The sequence below is a fragment of the Poecile atricapillus genome, chromosome 1 (assembly GCF_030490865.1).
Source record: "Poecile atricapillus isolate bPoeAtr1 chromosome 1, bPoeAtr1.hap1, whole genome shotgun sequence".
Lineage (NCBI taxonomy): Eukaryota > Metazoa > Chordata > Aves > Passeriformes > Paridae > Poecile > Poecile atricapillus.
The window spans coordinates 66,799,131-66,818,844 of NC_081249.1; the positions used below are offsets into that span (position 1 = coordinate 66,799,131).

General features: G+C 34.3%; 1 protein-coding gene across 2 annotated transcripts in view; it reads right to left on the reverse strand.

Annotated features, from left to right (window-relative positions):
• The window catches only part of NBEA (neurobeachin), a 461,177-nt gene that overhangs the window by 322,650 nt on the left and 118,813 nt on the right, over window positions 1-19,714 (reverse strand). For both annotated transcript variants that reach the window (XM_058860312.1, XM_058860303.1), the window contains exons 11-17: window positions 16,550-16,658; window positions 14,012-14,164; window positions 13,102-13,270; window positions 3,565-3,644; window positions 2,821-2,883; window positions 2,615-2,712; window positions 779-871 (exon numbers count right to left, since the gene is read on the reverse strand). In XM_058860312.1, the coding sequence (XP_058716295.1) occupies window positions 779-871; window positions 2,615-2,712; window positions 2,821-2,883; window positions 3,565-3,644; window positions 13,102-13,270; window positions 14,012-14,164; window positions 16,550-16,658 (765 nt within the window). The remainder of the gene's footprint in view (window positions 1-778; window positions 872-2,614; window positions 2,713-2,820; window positions 2,884-3,564; window positions 3,645-13,101; window positions 13,271-14,011; window positions 14,165-16,549; window positions 16,659-19,714) is intronic.

Genomic DNA, 19,714 nt, shown 5'->3' on the forward strand with positions numbered 1-19,714 from the left:
TGAAGCACATGTTTAATTTTTATAATACACAGCTTCCCACTAAAATGCCATTTTGGGGTAATCCCAGCAGGGATATTCACACCACATGTAGAAGGGGAAAAATGGGCAACAGCAGGCTATGCAGCACTGCATGATTGTTAGCGCTTTCTTGACACTAGAATATGGAAGATCAGACTAAGTAAGACCATTTTGTAACAGGTCGTTTTAACTTGCCACATTTTCTGTGTGAGTATCTCTTGCACAGAGATATGTTCTTACCACCTTTTTTAAACACCACTTGCTTGATGTATCTGCTTTTCCTTCTGAAACATTCCCATGTCAATGAAATATTCTATTTCATTTTTCCCATCCTTCTAAAACTATTTTTAGAAGTGCTGCCCCGAAAATATAATTGCAATGACACTGATAATTCCATAAGCAAATTTTAGATTGCACTCATATGTTTCCTGTTAACTTTAGCTGAACATGCAATATCTAGTTATAAGATGTATTTCTGGAAACTGTTTTTCCCTTGTTTTAAGACTTAAGTTTCAGCATATCGTATATCTAAAAGACAACCAATGTGTTGTTTCAAACATCATAGTTATGGCAAGTTAACTGGAAATATAAATATTTTTTGATTTATAAAGCTAAGAGTGTACAAATTATTGTTCAGAAAAACTAATAATTTGAAGTAATTTCTAAAAACCGACAAAAAATATACAGTAATCATGACAAAAAGACATGAAAAACTATGAATTTAAATACACCACTACAAAAATTTTAAAACAACACTTACTTATGACCCAAATGTTTAAGAAAATATCCAAGGACCTTCAGAGCTTGCACCCATATACTTTCACTTTTGGAAGCCAATAACTTATAAATTACTCTAAAAAAGAAAAACACATTCAAGCTCAAACATCATATATATAGATTACATTAATAAACATCACATATATAGTTTGTATTTCACTGAACAAGGATATTTATAAATAAATAAATAAATACAAACAACAATTTACACAAAATAGGATATACTGAAAGGATCAAGTGCAGCGTAAGAGTTCAATCATGAATTCTTCAGGTTAGAGACATGGTGCAGTTTGGTTCAGTTCAATATTTTATAACAGAAAGTAACATCTTATCCTGTACTTCTCTCTTGGAACAAGCAAATAAAAGGCAGTCTGAGCTTAGGACAAGAGAAGCAAATTGGAACACAAGCTCATATCCTGGAGTACCTGGATGTTAGTAAAAATCTCCTTTCATTACAACCTCTGCTTTTAAATACTGTATAAAAGAAACCCCTTTGCCTCAAATATTAACTGATCTAATTATTATTTAATTAATATTTAATTAATAAAATTAATATTATAGGTTTAAACACAAATTATGCAGTCTTTCAGAAAGGAAGCCAGCCTTGATCTGAAGTCACCAAGGGACAGAAAACATTACCCCTGCCCTGCACTGTTCTGTAACAAGTTTTTTAATTTATATTTTAGTTTTCCATTAGAATTAGCTTGGCTTCAGCTTTTAGCCCTACTTTCTAGTCTTTCTCTACTAATGAGTGCTTTTTCAGACAAGATCATCTTTTGAAATGACTTCTGCTATTATCAAATGGCCTCTGGGGCTTCTGTTCTCTGACATCTTAGGCAAACCTAACTTTTTGTATGGATTTGGGAATGTATTGTTTTGTTTTTTAAACAATTAAAAGTTGCAATTCTGTGCATTCTCCCCACTTCTAGAACATAGACTTTCAACCATAAAGACTGCACCATCAAACACTTTCAATATCAGTTACATAAAGATGTCTCCAGTCTTCCAGATTAGACTTACCTTTCTTCGAAAAATGACAAGGAGAGAACTCTGAACACAAACTATAGGCAGAAAGCAAAGTCCTAACCATGAGTCTCCCCTACAGCAAGCATTATCATTCAGACAGTTTTAAGTACATATCTTTGTACAAAGATCTTAGCACTTAGGCAAAACGGAGCTTGAATCTATCAAGTAGTAGATTGTTACGGGGTTTTACAAACCCCTGGCATTTTTAAAAATATTTTCAAAACAGTGCAAAATAAAATGTCAGCAAATATTAAATTATTAACATGAAAATTATTAGTCCCTGAAAAAAAATTTTATTTCCAAATTAGACATAAACCCCTGCAAAAATAACACTTCTTTGGGAATTATCAGTTATTTATTTTACAGCCAAACAGATAAATACATTAATTCTACTTTTTTCAGACAGAATTTGAGAGGCTAGGGCATGATTTCTTGTTTTCCTCCTCTTCTCCCCAGAGAACGTTAAAAATACAAAGAAAGAATAATTAAAATTATTGTGAGATAGATACATGGCTATTTCAAGCATCTTTTTAATTATACATTATATTTGAGATTGAGAAGCAAGTAAAACAGTGCAGTTTCTTTGAAATATCATAATGGCAATCTTAAGTGGAAATTCTTTTTTTACTCCAACATATTGAAATCACTCACTTTGTCAAAAAATAAAGCCTAAGTTAATGAAATTGAAGTTTAAAAGATCAGCAAGTGTGATATTTATGTGAAAAAAGAAGCAAACTGGAGAGTGATGATACTGGAACTACTTTTAATGTATTTTCTCACTTCACTGTCTTACCGTATCCCATTTCTCTGATCAAAGGCAGGAATCATGGATGCTGGATGTTCGGACATTAGTGCCACTAGCAGCTGCAGCACATCATGAATATTTTCATCCTGTATGACAAGCACCAACGTTATTCTACAAACTAACCTCAACAACAAGCTTCCCACAGAGCTGGTATAAATAGTTACAATAAAAGGTAGGTAATTACAGAAATGTACCTCATGCATTGTTAATAAGTAATTTAATATGCTCTGCAGTTCATCTTCTTTCACTCCTCGATCCTAAGGAAAAAAAAAAATTATTAATTTATTATTCAGAGTAAATACATTCCTCAGGTTTGGATAAGCAAACCTTGGACCTAGTCAAATAATCCTACAGCTTTTTTATCTGAACCTAAAAGACTAAATTCTATCATTCTACTGCTTTTCTTTATTGCATTGACAGTTTAAAACAGAATGAGGTCAGATTCTTCTGGTGTTGGCCCTCAGATACTACAAACTATTACTGTTACCCCTCCAGTTTGTGAGACAGGACAGAAAATACTGGTTTTCAGTCTAGTCTCAAGTGGCAGATTAGCTATCAAAGAGTAGCATTCAGCTGTAACAGAGAGAAAGAGTCCTACACCATTTCTACCAGTGGTAGAATGTATGAGAAGGCTAAAGCAATAATTAGCTTGATAACTGCAATCATATTTTAATTAAAATATAATAAATATGACATATAAAATATTTTACTGAATATAAATATATTAAGCATTTAATAAAATATACATGGCAGAGTCTGGTGAGGTTAATAAAAAATTTTGTGTGGATTTACTACTTCTCTGTTGATTAGAAGGATGTGCATGAACATTCAATTAACCAGGAAAAGACACAATACTGGACAGGTATTACTGATTTTCTACTATGAAAGATACCATTACAACAGATGTCAATGTTTCATTCTGGAATAGACCATTTTACCTTCAATATAAGTTGTTTCAAGAACAGAAGCATAAATGCCCTTAATGATATGATTTCTTTCTGGGAGGGCCGAGGACCATCTGGAAGAAACAAAATATAGCACTTTTAAATATAAACTAATTCCTTTAATCACTGCAGCTTCTTAAGGAAATCACAGTTCCTACAACAGATTTAGTACTCTACTCTTATATAAAAGTTCATATTTGCAAATTATATCATTTATAACCTTTCAGAATCACATTTTCAACACAATATATTTAAGTATAAGTGATGTTCCATTTGGAAAAAAATAAATCCATATTATATTTTACACAGCTTTTAAAAAGAAAGAGGAAGATGAAGGATAGTAATAATGTGATAGTAGTAGATAGGCAGCAATATGTGATAAGCAACTTGTTAGTTGTTAAACATTTAACTACATTAAATACCATCTGAATAAAAACCAACAGAGAAAGGATTTATAAAATAATAGTGGTAACCATTACCTGTAGCAGAAACTAAAGATATTTAACCAAAGAGGAACTACTATCTAAAGAAAATATTAAATTTAAACCAGGAAAAAAAATGTAATCCATAATACATTAAACAACTGTGCTTGATGAAGTATATTATGAAAACAGAAACTTCTAAAAAAGCCAGAACTTGAACAACTATAGTAATTTGAAACTATTTCTGTTGTATTTCCCATTCTCCTTTTTCATAAATATTGAATTTGAACTGGAAATTCTCTTAAGTTCCAGCTTTTCAGATAATGCATGGCATAGACAGTCTTAAATTTTGACCAGTAAAAATAAAGGCAACTTAAATTATTTTTCCATCAGCCATTTCATCTTATACTGATAAACACAGATGAAAGTTTAAAAACAGTCTACGTCTCATTATTATTTCCAATCCAGATTTTTTCTAATTGTCTTTGGTGATGCTTTTTGAAGTGAAGCCACTGGTTTACACACAGTAACTCAACTTTGCAACAAGGGAAAACCTTAAGGGAATGTATATTTGTTTCACTAAGAGGAACAAAAAGAATGGCTAATACATTCAAGTTTTCTTCCCTGTTTAGGAGTGGAAAGAGGAGAACTGTGTAGTCCTCAGAAAAAAGCGAATAAGTCTCAAGCTCTCCACCCACTGTTTGTAAGAACACTGAGGGTATTGTAGTAAAACGTTCTAACAGATTCATTTCAAAGATATAAGAATAATTTATATTAATTAATTCATGGTAGCACCATGGAACATCTGTTTTCCACTGTAAACACAGAAGTCAGTTGGAGTTTTTGTTTTGTTTTTTTTTTTTGTACTAGATGCAGTTATATTAAATGCTACATGAACTTTTAGCAAGGGGGTGCTTGTTATCAACAAGTTCTTTTTATCTAATAAATATATAAATATTATATTTTATATAATTTAGCTATTTTTCCCATTAATTTAAAAGCAGATTCAATTTCCCTAACAGCATCACAGAATTTTCTTTCTTTCTACACCCTCTTCCCTCCTACACCTAATTTTGAGATTCAATATCAGACAATATCTGAAAACCAAGACTAAAAAAATAAATTGGCATTTTGTCTTCTCTGGAAGACTGTAATTATGGAAAGAGAATACAGGCAATGGGGAGGTCTGCAAAATTTTTCTATAACAGAAAATGTAAGGACATGTCAAAAAGAAGATATCCCAATTTAACTGGGAACCTCTTCAAAAACACATGAGTTTTTTACTCCTTCTTCATGTACCCACCCACTCATTTCCCTGGTGAGGTGTGACAACCTTGAAAAGGGTTCTTCAACATGCAAAGGCTATCAAAGGAGCTGCTGCTTGCAGGCTATGCCAAGCAGGTAAAGTGCAATTTTCCCTTCAGTCCGCTAGTACTATTTATTCCTTGCCTTTTAGTTGGGTCAGGAAGCTTCACTGCTCTAGAATCAGAAACAGGGGACTAGCTGCTACCCAAAAGACTCCACTGGTTTCAAAAATTAAAAGAGGACTAGCAAGGAGAAATAAGACAGGCTGGAGAAACTGGAGGCTATGTAATCACCAGACAGCTACAAAGAATGGAAGAAACGACTGCAGCAATATGATGCAATGATCATCTGACACAGACTGAATAGAATTAAATAGGAAGTTCTAAAGATACCTAAATCAGATTTTCCACTATAGTTTTTTTTTTACTTCATTGCTAATTAAATTACTTCATTCCTAGTTGAAGATTTATTTTTGAAAAATGTATTACTGACCAAACAATGATGTCATTTATCACACAATTAAAAGTATACATTATCTACACATATACTGAGGCAGAGAAAGACAAGTAGATCTTGTTTTTCAACTCAAACATTGCAAAGTAGTTTTTTTTACTGTCTATTAATCTTTGTGCCCATCACTGCATATAGACAATTCAGTGTCACCATCACTCAGACACTGATAGTGAGCGCTGCTAAAGACTAAAACCAATCTCAAATTAGATCAATTATGAAGATAATCCTTTCAAGATCTGGTACAGCAACCATAAATCCCTAATACAAAATAGTAACATTCTTTTTAATTGGCAAAGAGAAAGGATGCTTCCCTTATCCCACACAAGGGATGAGTCATTAAAGCATTTCCTGCTTTTAGATTTCTTTATGTATGTATTTTTCACAGAGCCTATCATTTGCGTCAGATTTTTTAAAATATGCACTCATAATAAGTTAGCCAGCTTTACTCAGACAAAAATAAATGAAAAAAAAATTATAATTGTATCCAGCTCATCCTTGAAACATAGAGAAATTATAGGCCCATAAACCAGAAATAAATGAGGAAATAAGTAAACATATTCACAGAGTTAAGTACAATTAGTACTGCTGTGAAAAACAAAACAAAACAAAAAAAAGACCAAGAAAACAAAACAAAACAAAATCCACCCTCAAAAAAACCCTGAAAAACCAACAACAAAAACACACAACCGATTGGGAGCTTTGAATAAAAAAAACAAGGATTTCCAATTCTGTCTTTGGGAATAAAATTGTGTTATCAGTTCTACCAACAGCCAAATGTAACATTTTTCATCTGTTTTGATTTTTTTTTTTTTAGTATGTAAAAAGCATGATTTTTCTACTCCTTAAATTAATAAAACATGATACAGATAGCAGAATCTCATCTCCATGCACACATAAATAACATCACATGATATGTGGATCACAGAGCACCTGATTTTCTCTCTGCTGCAAATCTAACAAGAACTGAGTTCCACTCTAATCCAGCTCTTGAAATAACTATATGGAACTATTTCTATCTACAAAAAGAAAAACTATAGCCACTTTCTCCTCACAATAATTTCTGTAATTCCCACTTCCACAGATTATGTTCAAAAATTTGGACAAGAAAAACATTCTTAAAAACTATTTAGCATTACGTAACTTGTACTTTAACCACCATGGATTCTCAGTAAGGATACATGATGCTACTCATAAAGGTAGTACTCAAGGAGAGTTGGAGTGTGAAGAGCCCTGAAGGAAACAGCAGTAGAAAGAAATGCTTGGCCGCTCAGTTCAGGAATGAACTAAACCACAGAGTAGTTGGGAACTTAAATGCACATTTCCCTCATACAACACAGGCACCCCAGAGAACTGGTCACAGCACCAAGCCTGCCTGACTTCAAGAGCTGGGACAATGCTCTCAGGCACAAGATGCTACTCTTGGGGTATCCTATACAGGGCCAATAATTGGACTGGATAACCCTGATGGGTCCCTTCCAACTCAACATAAAATAAAATTATTACAGAAAATAGGTATAAATTTTAAATAATTTTCACTCCATTGTCTGCTTTGTTTTGTGTTTGATACTGCAATGGCTGGGTGATCCTATTATCCTTATTCTGTATGATTTAACAAAATATTAAAAGCGTGCATGTGGCAAATCAAGATAACCGCCATAACCATAGTCCAAATGGAAAAATAAATAATAAAATTTAGATTTTTTTTCCTTTGGAAATTAGTTTGACTTTTTAAGCTGTTTTTTAAAAAAATTGAAACAAACAACACCAGAAGAAAAGTGTAACTCATAATTTTAAACAGGCAACTTTTTTCCCCTGTGTGGATCTACATCTAAAATGCAAAACCTAGAAAGAATAATTATGGGAAAAGTTGATACTTTTACACTCTGAAACAGTGCTTCCAGTACCTCAGAAGGAAATGAAAACACAAATATGAATTCAGGATTTTGAATCTAAGAAGGAATACCAGCATGAAACAGAAAACCAATAATGAAAGAGAAGATACAAAACCAAATTTAAAATAAGTATGTGAGCCTCTTAAAACTTTTATTAAAATCAATTTTTAAAAAAGCCTTCATACTTCCCATACTAGGAGAAGCAAAAGAAAAGCTTCCACTTTTAAAAGAAAACAGCATTTGCCAAATGGAAGACTTCAATATTGAGCTCCATTGGCTTTAAAATAAGGCTACTAAACTGTCACTGCAGAAAACTCACCCACTTTGTGCTTTATTAAGACAGGGGAAGGCAATAAAACCCTGAAGAAGAGTAATTGTCAGCATGTAATAGTAAATCAAACTACTAATATAAAAAAGTGTTTCAGTATCACCACATAAAAGATGACATGCCTAGAAGACAAGAAAACATCACACTACTAAAATGTCTGCATGAATAAGCTTACTTCCTAATATGACAGCAAATTATTTGAAAGCACTTTAGCACATGCAGTCAAATTTCAGATAATGGCATGAGTAAAGTCTTCTCCAGATCTGAAAAGTCTCACGTCAAGTCAGTCTAGAATTTCAGCTGTAATTTACTCACATGATGACATTTTTCTGTTTCATACATTAAAATTAATGTTTATAGAAAATGAGTCCTATTATTCCATTTTGAGATATCAAATACTACTTATAACACAGCAACTTTAAATTTCACATAATTATATTCTTACACTGCAACTTTCTTATTTAAAAAAAAATAAAATTATACATTATTCTACATTTCAACAAATTATAAACTTTCTGGCAATAGGGGCTGCAGGTAGGCTAATAAAAATTACCACAAAGCCAAAATCCTGGCAGAGTCACCTTTTTTGAACTATTGGGATTGGTGAAGTTATGATGTGCTGAAAACAGAGGTGAAAATAAAAAAGCCTTAAGAGTAATAACTACAGCCACTTCTAGGACTATAAGCTGTCTGAATCAACCAGACCTGCACTTAATATTAAAAACCCATTGTCCTGGGGTGACTTTATGATACTGGTATCCCCAATCGTCTGGTTTATGTTATATATTAAGTTCTGTACCTTTAAGACTGGCTCTGAGAGCAAAAGAGGGGGAAAAAAGAAGCCGCAGTTTGTGTTAAAGAAAATATAACTCCCACACATCTCGCTCCTGGACTGTGTTGTCTGCAGCACAGACAGACAGCGGGACAGAGCTTCTCCCTGGCTTTTAGTTAGTTTTAGCTAGCTGAGGCAGAGGAATTCCCCGGACCTTTGGTTTTTTTTTCCTTTTTCTTGGATCTGTGCAAGCCTGCTCTGGACTGAACACCCAGCCAAACCCCGGGAGCTCACGCCTGTGGCCCACCGGGGCCTGGGCCTCGGCACTTTTCCAGCGCTGGAGGGACTGATAAGAAACTGAGCGAGCCGAGCTACACCACATGAAAAGGACTTTTCTTCCTAGATTTGCCATCCCATCGAACAGCAAGAGGTTTTATTATTTAATATTATTCAATTTTCTGTTAAATAAACAGCTTTTTCCACTTCTCTCCAAAAAAATTTTTTCCCTTTCCCGGACCGGTTGGTGGGGAGGGGCATTTCCCTGGGGAAATCCCCATCCAGAGTTTTCCTCCCTAATTTGCCCTAAACTAAGACACCCATGTGGTAATGAAAAGTGATGCAATATCCAGGTGATCAAACATTTTTAAATATTTTCAGGAATGTTATCAATTGTTAGCAACTAATGTGGATTTCATAAAAAAACTTTTTATGAAATGAAGTTAATATGAAATTAAATTTAGCAACCCATCACTTCAGCAATTATTACATCTTCACAGTCATTTGCTTGCAAATCACCACAGTTATTACAGGTCTGTTAGTCAGAAGCAGAAGCTATCTGTGATGTAATAACAAAAAAATCCCCAGTGCTGATTTGCATGGAAAAAACTCCATAGCTGTGCTGGGTTTGGACATCTGTTGCTAAGTCACCGATCCACCTCTCTGATAGGCTGACATTCTTCAATGCAACACAAGAAAAGCCACTCTTAAAAACAGAAAAATAAGTACTACTACTTTGTAGCTTTATCAATTACACAGAGCTTTCTGCAGGGAAGAAGAAGAGGATAGAGGACAAGGAAGAAAGAATCCATTAAACTTTCAAAAAGTCAAATTTATCTATAAATCTAACTAAAGACAAAATAAGAAAATTCAGATATAGTGGATCACATGTTTTTTAAAAATATGCATGGCCTCACTTTATAAAACAACTTCCCAACTACTGCATGAAGGCCTTAGAAATTTTGATTTTTGTTTTCAAACTGCTATACCAAGCAGTCACTAATTTACACTGCCTGATTACTCTTCAGGAACCGACCTGGTTGCCTTCCAGATGAAAAAAAAAAAGAATTGTGTCTGGAACTGACACAAATGAGAGGAGAATGTACTACACTTTGAATGAAAGAAAAGGTAGGGATGTAAACCAGCCATATCTGTGCTTAATTTAGAGTTAACTGATTCATTTCTCATTCCTAGTTTTGTATCCTTGTGTACCTCATGCCTTCTGTTAAGATTTTGATGAATACCTTATATATTTTTTGAAGCTATTCAATTGGCATTATGTGGGAAATAGAAAAGGTAGAAAACTCTCAGAAGCTGTGTGAAAACAGATTTCAGAATAGAAGAGTGCAAGAATACAGACCTGCAAGGACAGGAAACAATAAGGCTGTGTTTTTGAGCTGTGTAAAGATAGGCCTTAGAACATATGATAAGCAAGATAATAGAAAAATGTAAGTTTAATAATGAAGCTTTATCCATTGTTTTTAAGCTACAACAAGCAAACATTGTTAGAAGCAAAGTGTATGCGCAGTTTTAATGATTGACTTAAGCAAACACTTGTAAGCTTTTAACGTTACCCTATTGGCTAGCAAGTTTTTTAAAAGGCATTGTAACCAAGAGAATTTTGGCTGCTGTTGTAATGGCATGAGCTTTCAACATCTTTGGTGTCTCACCTTGTCCTGAGGCTGATGCTGGAAATAAAGCTCAAGGAGTGCCTACCTGCAGCCCCCTCCATTATTGATAAATAGAGATCCAACTGCATTACGCATAAAAATACTCAAAAAATACAGCTAACTGCAAAGAGGTAGATCTGGGCAAGATAAAAACCATCCATGCTTCCTACAGAAAGAAATGTCACTGACTCCACAAAGAGCAAACCTAGCCAGAAGGAAGCAATCTGTAATATGCAATACATTTTCAAAGTGTTGTTAGGTAGTACCATTACAACACAGAAGTACGGGATTTTTTTAAAATTTAAATAAATACACTAGAAAAAAAAATAAAAAAAACCCTCAGCTGTAACAAGTAGACTATGTTCTCAAACTTCCACTCTCAAGCTAGTTGAGGAATTTTCCAAGTCTCTATCTATCTGTAGATGTGGTTGACACCTGAAAACTTCACCTCAAAACAGGTGGGTATTCAGCAGTCACAAACACCATGTACATAAGCTGATCATCTGAGTTTTAAACATCCCAATTCCTCACTGATCTCAGAGAGAGTTAATTTGTCTGATGGTAAAAACTGTACCGATGGAGTGCAGCAGTGTAAACCTCAACAGAGCAGATCTCTGAAAGTATGAATCTGGATAAAGCCACTTCCAGGGTAGGATTCAGCTCACCCTAATTTCAGACATCAACAGTGCAGTTCCCACACAAGACCAGCTTCTAACCTTCCACCAAGGTTAGTGGAGATCTAATCAATAGAGGCAACGCAGTCTAGGAAGCAACTACATTTCAAACAAAGCATTTCTCAAGTGCCTGTCAATTAGAGGTAAGACACAGCCTCTGAAACATACTTACCATTTTAAGTTGTCATGCCATAAAGTACACAAAATATCTACCAAAACAAGCAGATTTGGTGTTGGATACACAGGAAACCTGCATCCTTCTGAGAGGCAGGTGAGATGCCCCACCAAGACTAAAATGATGCTAGAAAACTGTATTAAGGCAACTGACTCCTGCACTCCACTGTGCATAATAAGCAGATATCTAGCTCAGAAGGAGACATCCTCACTGCAGGCACCAAAAAAAGAAGTTAATTCTATTTTGGCAGCAGGAATCCAGAATGGGCGTAAGTGGATAATATAATTTATCACTGATAGACTTCAAGTTAACTAACTACCTACCACAGGTAATTTTCATTATCTAGGATTTAAAACATTTTGTTTAAATGAACAGAGAACAGTAGGCTTTTGTTAAGTATTTTAAAATAAATTTTAATAATTTTTGAAGACTACTCTTCATCTAATATTAATACTTTGAGAGAACTATGAATGTGTTCCAACATCCTAGAGCAACTCTTTCTGTGACCTTCAGCACCTTCATTGCCTATTAGGATACCTAATCTAGGAAAAGAATTGTTACTTCTGGTTTTATTTATTAAAAAAAACAATATTGAGGAAAACCCCTACGCAGCTCACTTACAAATAAGAATTCTCCAGTAACTAATGTGTTAGATATGTAATACTCTTGAATATTTGGATATGTGGCAGTATTAGAAACATTCCCCAGTTATTCAATTTCTCAGCATGACAATAATATTTACACAATAATAATAACTAATAAATTCACCTTTATCAGGTGAAGGTGAATTATTATTAGCTTAAGGGACTTTCAACCAAATCCTTTCTGCTTTACACAAGTAGTTAGCTAAATGTAATGGCATTACAGCCAGAATGTATAGGATTAGAATGATTTGTTCTGGTTAATACACATCTGTAACATGCAGTGCTCAACCAGTATCCATTATTGCATTTTGTTGGTGCTGTCATTCAGTACCTCCTCTGCTAAGCTAAGTGAATCAATTTAAGCAAAGTTGAATAAATCTCTATTTTATAATGACAGAGAAAAAATATTGTTGAACTGGAAATACAGCTTCAGAGACCTCTGCAGTGAGAACTGGAAGTTTCCACTCTGTTTTCAAGGTCACTTAACACTACTAATGACTCAAACCTCACAAAGCTTTCTTTGGCATATGAAATACATGTAACATTTCCTCTTCATTACAGAAGAAGAAAAATCAATCTTTTTAATACATTTCCTAAAGTATGCCCACATAAGTATATACTACATGAGTGGAGACCAGAGTTGGAATCTTTTGGGAATACATAGAAACATAAATTATCAGCATGGGTTTATGATACACCAAAAAGTACTTCCATAGTCCTCCTACTGATGACCTCTGGTATCAACTATTGCCATTTATTTACCTTCTTGCCTACAGATCCAAGGAGCTGTCAGACATTTACATCATAAACCCTCCTATGGGAGAAATGCTTTTATTTTCCTCCTTACGTGTGGCACTTACCCAATCCTTTCGGAGTAATGCCGCTGCTATCAGCAGGATTGACCACCCAGTAGTAGTATTTCAGCGTGTGCATTAACTGCAGCACCGTGCCCACTCTGCGGATGGTGTTATAGATCGTAGCAGTCCCAATGAATTCAGCTGACAGGTAGGTGTACAAAGACAGCTGCACCTGAGGAATGAAAGAGTCGTCCACATAAATCTCTGTATCAGTAACCGTAAACTGTAGAGGTCTTTTTAGAATAGACTCTGGATATGATATAAAAAACTGAAAGACTAATTACAATGTTGGTTAGGACAAGGCCTGCACTGGTACCTAGGAATGACTTAAGTAACGATAAACATATTGGCTTGTTTTCTATTCTGACTTTTTATACGAGAAGTATATATTTTCAGTTTTTAGGACAATGCCACTTTTCACTTTGGTTTGCATATCTCAACTATGATTACTTAGGAAAACAAGTAATTCATTATTACCAGAGATGAGCAATAACATTTTAGAGATTTTATCAAACTAGAATACATAGTTTGAATTAAAATGAGAGCTTACATTAATTTGTAACAAAACACATTTTGCCTGCAATTAAAAATACAAAATTTTATGCTTAATATGCAGGAAAACAATGTAATGCAATCACTGAAAAAGGAACTGGGTTTCTTGAAGCAGTCTTTTCACAGAATCAGACAGAACCTTAGGCAATAATTTAACTGCTTTTAAAAAATTATAAAAGACACTGGAGTATATAGTTAAGCAGTGTACAGACTTCATGATCTAAAAATCATTTCCATTACATGTTTATAAAAAGAAAACCCAAAAGAGCAAAACCAAAAACCTAAGTAGAATGTTATAAAAGAATACAGGCATTTAATTTTGTTGTAGGCGAGTCATAACATTATTCAAGCGTACCATTACCTTTGCAGGGGTATGTATCCAGATAGCAGGATTAAAAAGGATGTGATCACATAATTGCTTCAGTAGAGGTGCTCCATGAGATAATCCATCCAAATATTTTGCAAATGACAAAAATTGTTCCAGAACTGCTCTGGTTATATGAACTCTAGATGACTGGGAGAAAATAATCAGAAAGAAAAAAGATAAAGAAAAACTCTTCATTAATATAATTATAGCAGAACTATGAAGCAGTATTTTCACCCGGCTCATCATTAGTAATTACATGCAGCCTTGCATGTTTTGATGTCATTTAATATAAAGGCAGTTTGTGCTTTATACTTTCTAACTCTATTAATGGTCTTTCTAATGGATATATTTAGCACATTAAAATATTCATGAATAATTTTATTTTTTTGTTTGTTTGTTTTTTGGTATTTTGCTTAGTTGGGTTTGTTTTCATTTGATTAGAATCCAGTCAGGATCCTACATTTCTACTTCATCTGACATCCTTATTTCTTCTTAAATTAAAGAAGTGTCTTATTGAAATTGGGTGTCTCAGTGTGCAAACACACATTATTGAGAGACTTGCATTTGTTTCTTGAATTTGAGTAGGTGTTCAAAGGAGCTGGGTTCATGGTTTCCTCAAATTTCAGGACTCTTTCAGTTTCATAGCATATGCTGTAAAATCACTGTTGAGACCTGCTCCTTTGTAGTAGCATGGCATGAGGACTTTTACTTCTTTCTATACTAAATTAACAGATTAATAAATAGTAAAAAACTCTAAATATCCTTCTCCTTGCCTTCTCCACAAAATGTCAAGCACTGGACCAGGCTGCTCAGGGAAGTGGTGGAGTCACTATCCTGAGGTATTTAAAAGCTGTATAGATGTGGCACTGAGGGACAAGGTTTAGTGGTGGACTTCGTAGTGCTGCATTAGCAATTGGACTCGATTTTAAAGGTCTTCTCTAACCTAAATGATTCTGTGATTATATTTTTCAATTATTTTTAATGCTGTAAGTATGGTCTGGGAATATGGAGATTTAAAAAAAAAAAGCTCTTTGTCTTCTCTGAAGTATCTGATGACATGCAAATGAACAACAGATACAACAGATAATTTACAAATAATAAAATTGAGACTAGGAAACAAAATTATTTTTTCCCACCATGTGTGCCAACAGAATATAAGCATCTATTGAAAAAAATAGAATACATCCTTTCAAAAAACTGCATCTAAGTGAATGTAATGTAAAAAACATCCAGAAAACAACATATGTTTTAAGAATTATGCTGTGATCAAAGGAAATCCTTTAAATATTCACATGCCCAAGTCTAATGAACATAGCAGGTGTTAATTAAAAGAGCATGCAAACTTTAAAAAAAAAAATGTGTGCAGCATTCTTAATGGATGTATTCCATGTGTGTAAACCACAGTGCTCTATTCAGGAGAAAGCCATCCATGAGGGATCACAGATCTGCCTGTAACTTACCAAACAAAAGCTAACAACTTTGCAAATTCATTCTGGTTATGGCACATAAACCTATGTGCCATAATAAAGAAAACCTACCCTTGGAAAAAAACACCACCTTAGGCTAATTCTTTGAAATTCTAAATCACACTTGCCTAGTAGTGAAAACAGAAGCACAGAAAATCTGCTTTAATGTATTAAGCGAAGGTATTTCCCTAGCCACAAAGAACAAAGTGAACAGAATGAGAGAAACTGCTTCTCATTCTTCTTCAAAATTCAGAGCATTTTTGAAAGGTGATACTATGATTTTTATCTTCTGCTTAAAAGATTGCTATGCTGACCTCATGGTAATAAAAGCCCAGTAGTAGACATCCAAGAATGCCAGAGCCATGAGCTTCAGTCACAGGACCACCAGTATATTAGTGGAGCTGGCAGTAGTTTGCTCTCAGATTATTGAGATTATTAAACCCCAGTAACAAGGTGTCATGAAGCAGGGAGGCAGGTAATGTTCCCCAGACAACTGAACCTCAGTTTTGTGATAAATGCTCACCACGCCTAAAAACAAGCAAGTACAGGGAATGCCCCCTGCAACTATTCCTTTCGGAAATTAGGTTTTGTTACAGTTTTTCTTCTTCAAAACACAGGGCAACTATTTAAAGAATTTCAGAACTGAGTCACAGAAGAATAATTTAACTTTTATTAACCTACTCACACATGAAAAAATAAATCTAAGTTATGACATTTCTGCTATGTTTGTACAAACTAGAACCAAGAGAACTTTCCTACGTGAGTTTGGAGGGACAGAAAGTGCAGAAATGAAAAATTCTTTAAAGTGATTCACAAACAGATTTCATGTAAGAACATAAATAAGAGAACAGAATCACCTTGAGAAAACTGATTCTGGTCAATACCGGTATGTAAGAGGACAAGGAAGATGAACAGACTCTTGTAGACAATTTATAAAACATTTTTAATTTGCAATACGTATATCACAAATATATTTTATTCCACCAGACATTTAAGCCAAGTGATTGAAAGTACCACAATGACAGTGAAAATACTAAGAACTAAGATAAAAATCCTCCAAACATACCTTTTCAAGGAGATAGCCAATGACTAGAAAGCCTTTTCCACCAAGCATTTGTTCTTGCATGGCTACTGAACTCTTAAGAAGCTCAACCAAGAAAGCCAATAGGGTAGCACTGCATGTAAAGAACAAGATTTTTTCAGATTAAAAATATTGCTTTCTCAATAATAACCAGCTATTAAGTAAATAGAAATAGGCTTAAGGTGGTGAACAATTCCTTAAAAGAACACAAATCTTATTTTTCCTCTCTAGAAATTTCTCCAGTGATTTTTCACATATTACAATGACGGGAGTGGGAATTCATACTCAAACAAGCACCGTCAGTACTCCTGGTTTGACCATGACTATCCCATGTTTAAATAGTCCTGGAGCTTTCAGTTCAAGCCAAAGTTTTGGCAGCTGAAAGAGGCAGAAGATGCTGAGTGGAGTCCTGTTGACAGTGTTAGAACGACACAGGCAGGGGCTGTGTCAAACATTTCACTATTCAGACTAACTATGCTAAACAGCAAAGTTTGCAGCCACTAGGTATGTCCTCATTCCACACTTTCAGTCCCTAGAGTCACTATTAACACACAAAAGAGGCATAAAATGTTTGAACATAAATACAGGCAATGATGCCCACAAACCATAGTGGAACAGCAGGGAGGAGAGCTTCCTTTGAACTTTCTAAAGACCAAACATGAGAATAATATTTGCCTGACCAAATAAAGTTTAAGGACTGTTTTTCATCCAGTGAGGAAAGTCTAACTTCTGACTAGAAAGGAGGAGAGACTCCAGAGGCTACAAGGAAATCACCCAACAGCCCATCGCAGCAGTATCTTCAAGTGAAGTGTTTAGAAAGTACAGGGAGGGAAAGTGTTCAGAAAAGGTTACAGTATAGAAACATAAGAGATAAGAAAGACTTCATGAGATGGAATTGGCAAGAAAGTGAAACTACGTTATGAAAACCAGCAGTGAAAACATACGACAGATCAACCCACCGCAGGGAAAATAAATCATAATTGACTCTCAGATGATGAGAATAGAACAAAAATACACTCATCTGTTGCTGAAAAACCCAGAGGAAAGGGGGAAAGAAAAAAAAAATTGTGACAGAAAGTATTTAAAATTACTTTTCAAATATCTCAAAAAGGTAAATGACAGAATATAATGTAGTGCATATACAATTCATATAAAAAATCATTATTCATTTTCTAAAAATTAAATAGATGCAACAGTTCCTAGCTGTACAGACAAGTGTCTGCAACCACAAAAGTTCAAAGGTAGTGGGCACAGGCAAGACTGAAAACTGTGGATTTTGCAGGTATGAAAAAGGGACTTAAAGAAAATGTCCAATCTGCATTTGACACATTGCAACTTTTCTTAGAGTATCTAGACATCTAAAGGTTCACTTGCTCTTCAAATTGAATCTCTTACTTTGAAATAAAAGTTGAGTTGGTTAATCCACAACAGCACCAAAAAATAATCAAAGTGCTGCGGAAAACAAGATTTATTCTATTTGATGAGTAAAGCTGCCAGCGCAAAAGGACGGAGTAGCCAAAGTACATGCTGGGAACATGAAATAGTGCCTTGTCTCTGTTCATTGTTGAATGGTCATAATAATCCATCTAAAAGCACATACAAAATGCTCCACAGAGTGTCAGGAATAAAAGTACACAGATAATATGTATTTACAGTACTCCAAAGCTTTTATCAAAACAGCCTGTCAAGCTGTCACATCAACTTCAACTTCAGATTATATGCATCAATTTTTTCTTACCCCAACCAAAAGTGTCTACTGTATTTGTCATCTAAAATAAGAATCTAATCATTTTTATTACATGAAAATCCATAAGCAGCTCACATAGTGTTGAAGATATGAATTTAGATTTTTTTAAAAAATTGAATAGGTGAAAGAAAATTCCGTTTAGATAGATGGTGCTTACTACCATCCTCTATGAGTAACCTTATGACTTAGGACAACAAGCCATTATGCATGAAGTCAAAAAACAGCATACATCTTTGCAGAATTAGAATTCAAATTACAATAGCAAATACCATTACTATCACATTGAAATATCAAAAAATATCCTTAAAATGGATTGTAAAGATTTTTGTACCATGAGCAGACAAGTTTATTTTCTATTCTCAGAAGTACTTTGTCAAAAGCCTTTAAATTTGTATCACAGTTTACTTGTTCATTCTATGAATTTAGATGCAAACTCATGGGCTAGAGTTATTTATCTGATATCAGTACAATCTCTATACAACTTCTAGAAATTATGACAGACTCTGAATGCAAGTTTTAAGACACATTGACACCATAACGATAAAGATATTTTTTCCTCTTTCCCTCTATTTAAGTACACATAAATCACAAGTCAACTCAGAAACCGTAAGTGACCAGTTTATACCTAACCATGCCACAGACACAGAAACAGACAAGCTGGTTCTATGTAAGAAAGATGGACTCAAAAGAAGTGTAGTGATTCAGATGCAGCCCGTGCCCAAGTATCACTTTTTAGATATTAACTATCTTTATGCTGACTATAGCTGAACTGATTAATCCTGCCTGCCCACATTACCTCTGCACAGAGGTATCTTAGCTGCAGAGTGATGCCAGTGTTTCCAGTTTCAGGGAAATGTATTAATTTGGCCAATGCCTTTGTGAATGAGCTATGATTTTACTCAATTCCAAAAGGGCTTTTAACATCTATTGATCCAGACACATAATAATACCTCAATCCAGCTCTACAGAGTCAGCTCAGGTCTGCAGGCAGTAACTCTAACTTCTAATCCTTCTGCATTATCCAAGATTGCCATCATAAATAATAGAGTTGACTGCAGTATACAGTAATTCAAATCTTGGGATAGCACACATGAATGCATCATTACACCTTCAAGCACATTAAAAAAATCCAAGTACCAGAAAATGCAGCAGTTAAGGAGAACCATCTGGCAGGTGCATAGAGGCACAATGAAGTTTGAGATGAATACTGTATAGGACCACAGTATTGATAAAAATTAACATAATAATTGAATTTAAATAGCAGTTTGATCATATTATTATGCAACAAATGAAGTAAAAGATCAGTAATATTTTAACTCATAGAAGAACTATAAAATCAAAATGGAAGTTTTTAAAATTCTCATTGCATGTACAGTACTGAAGGATATTACTACCTGAAAATG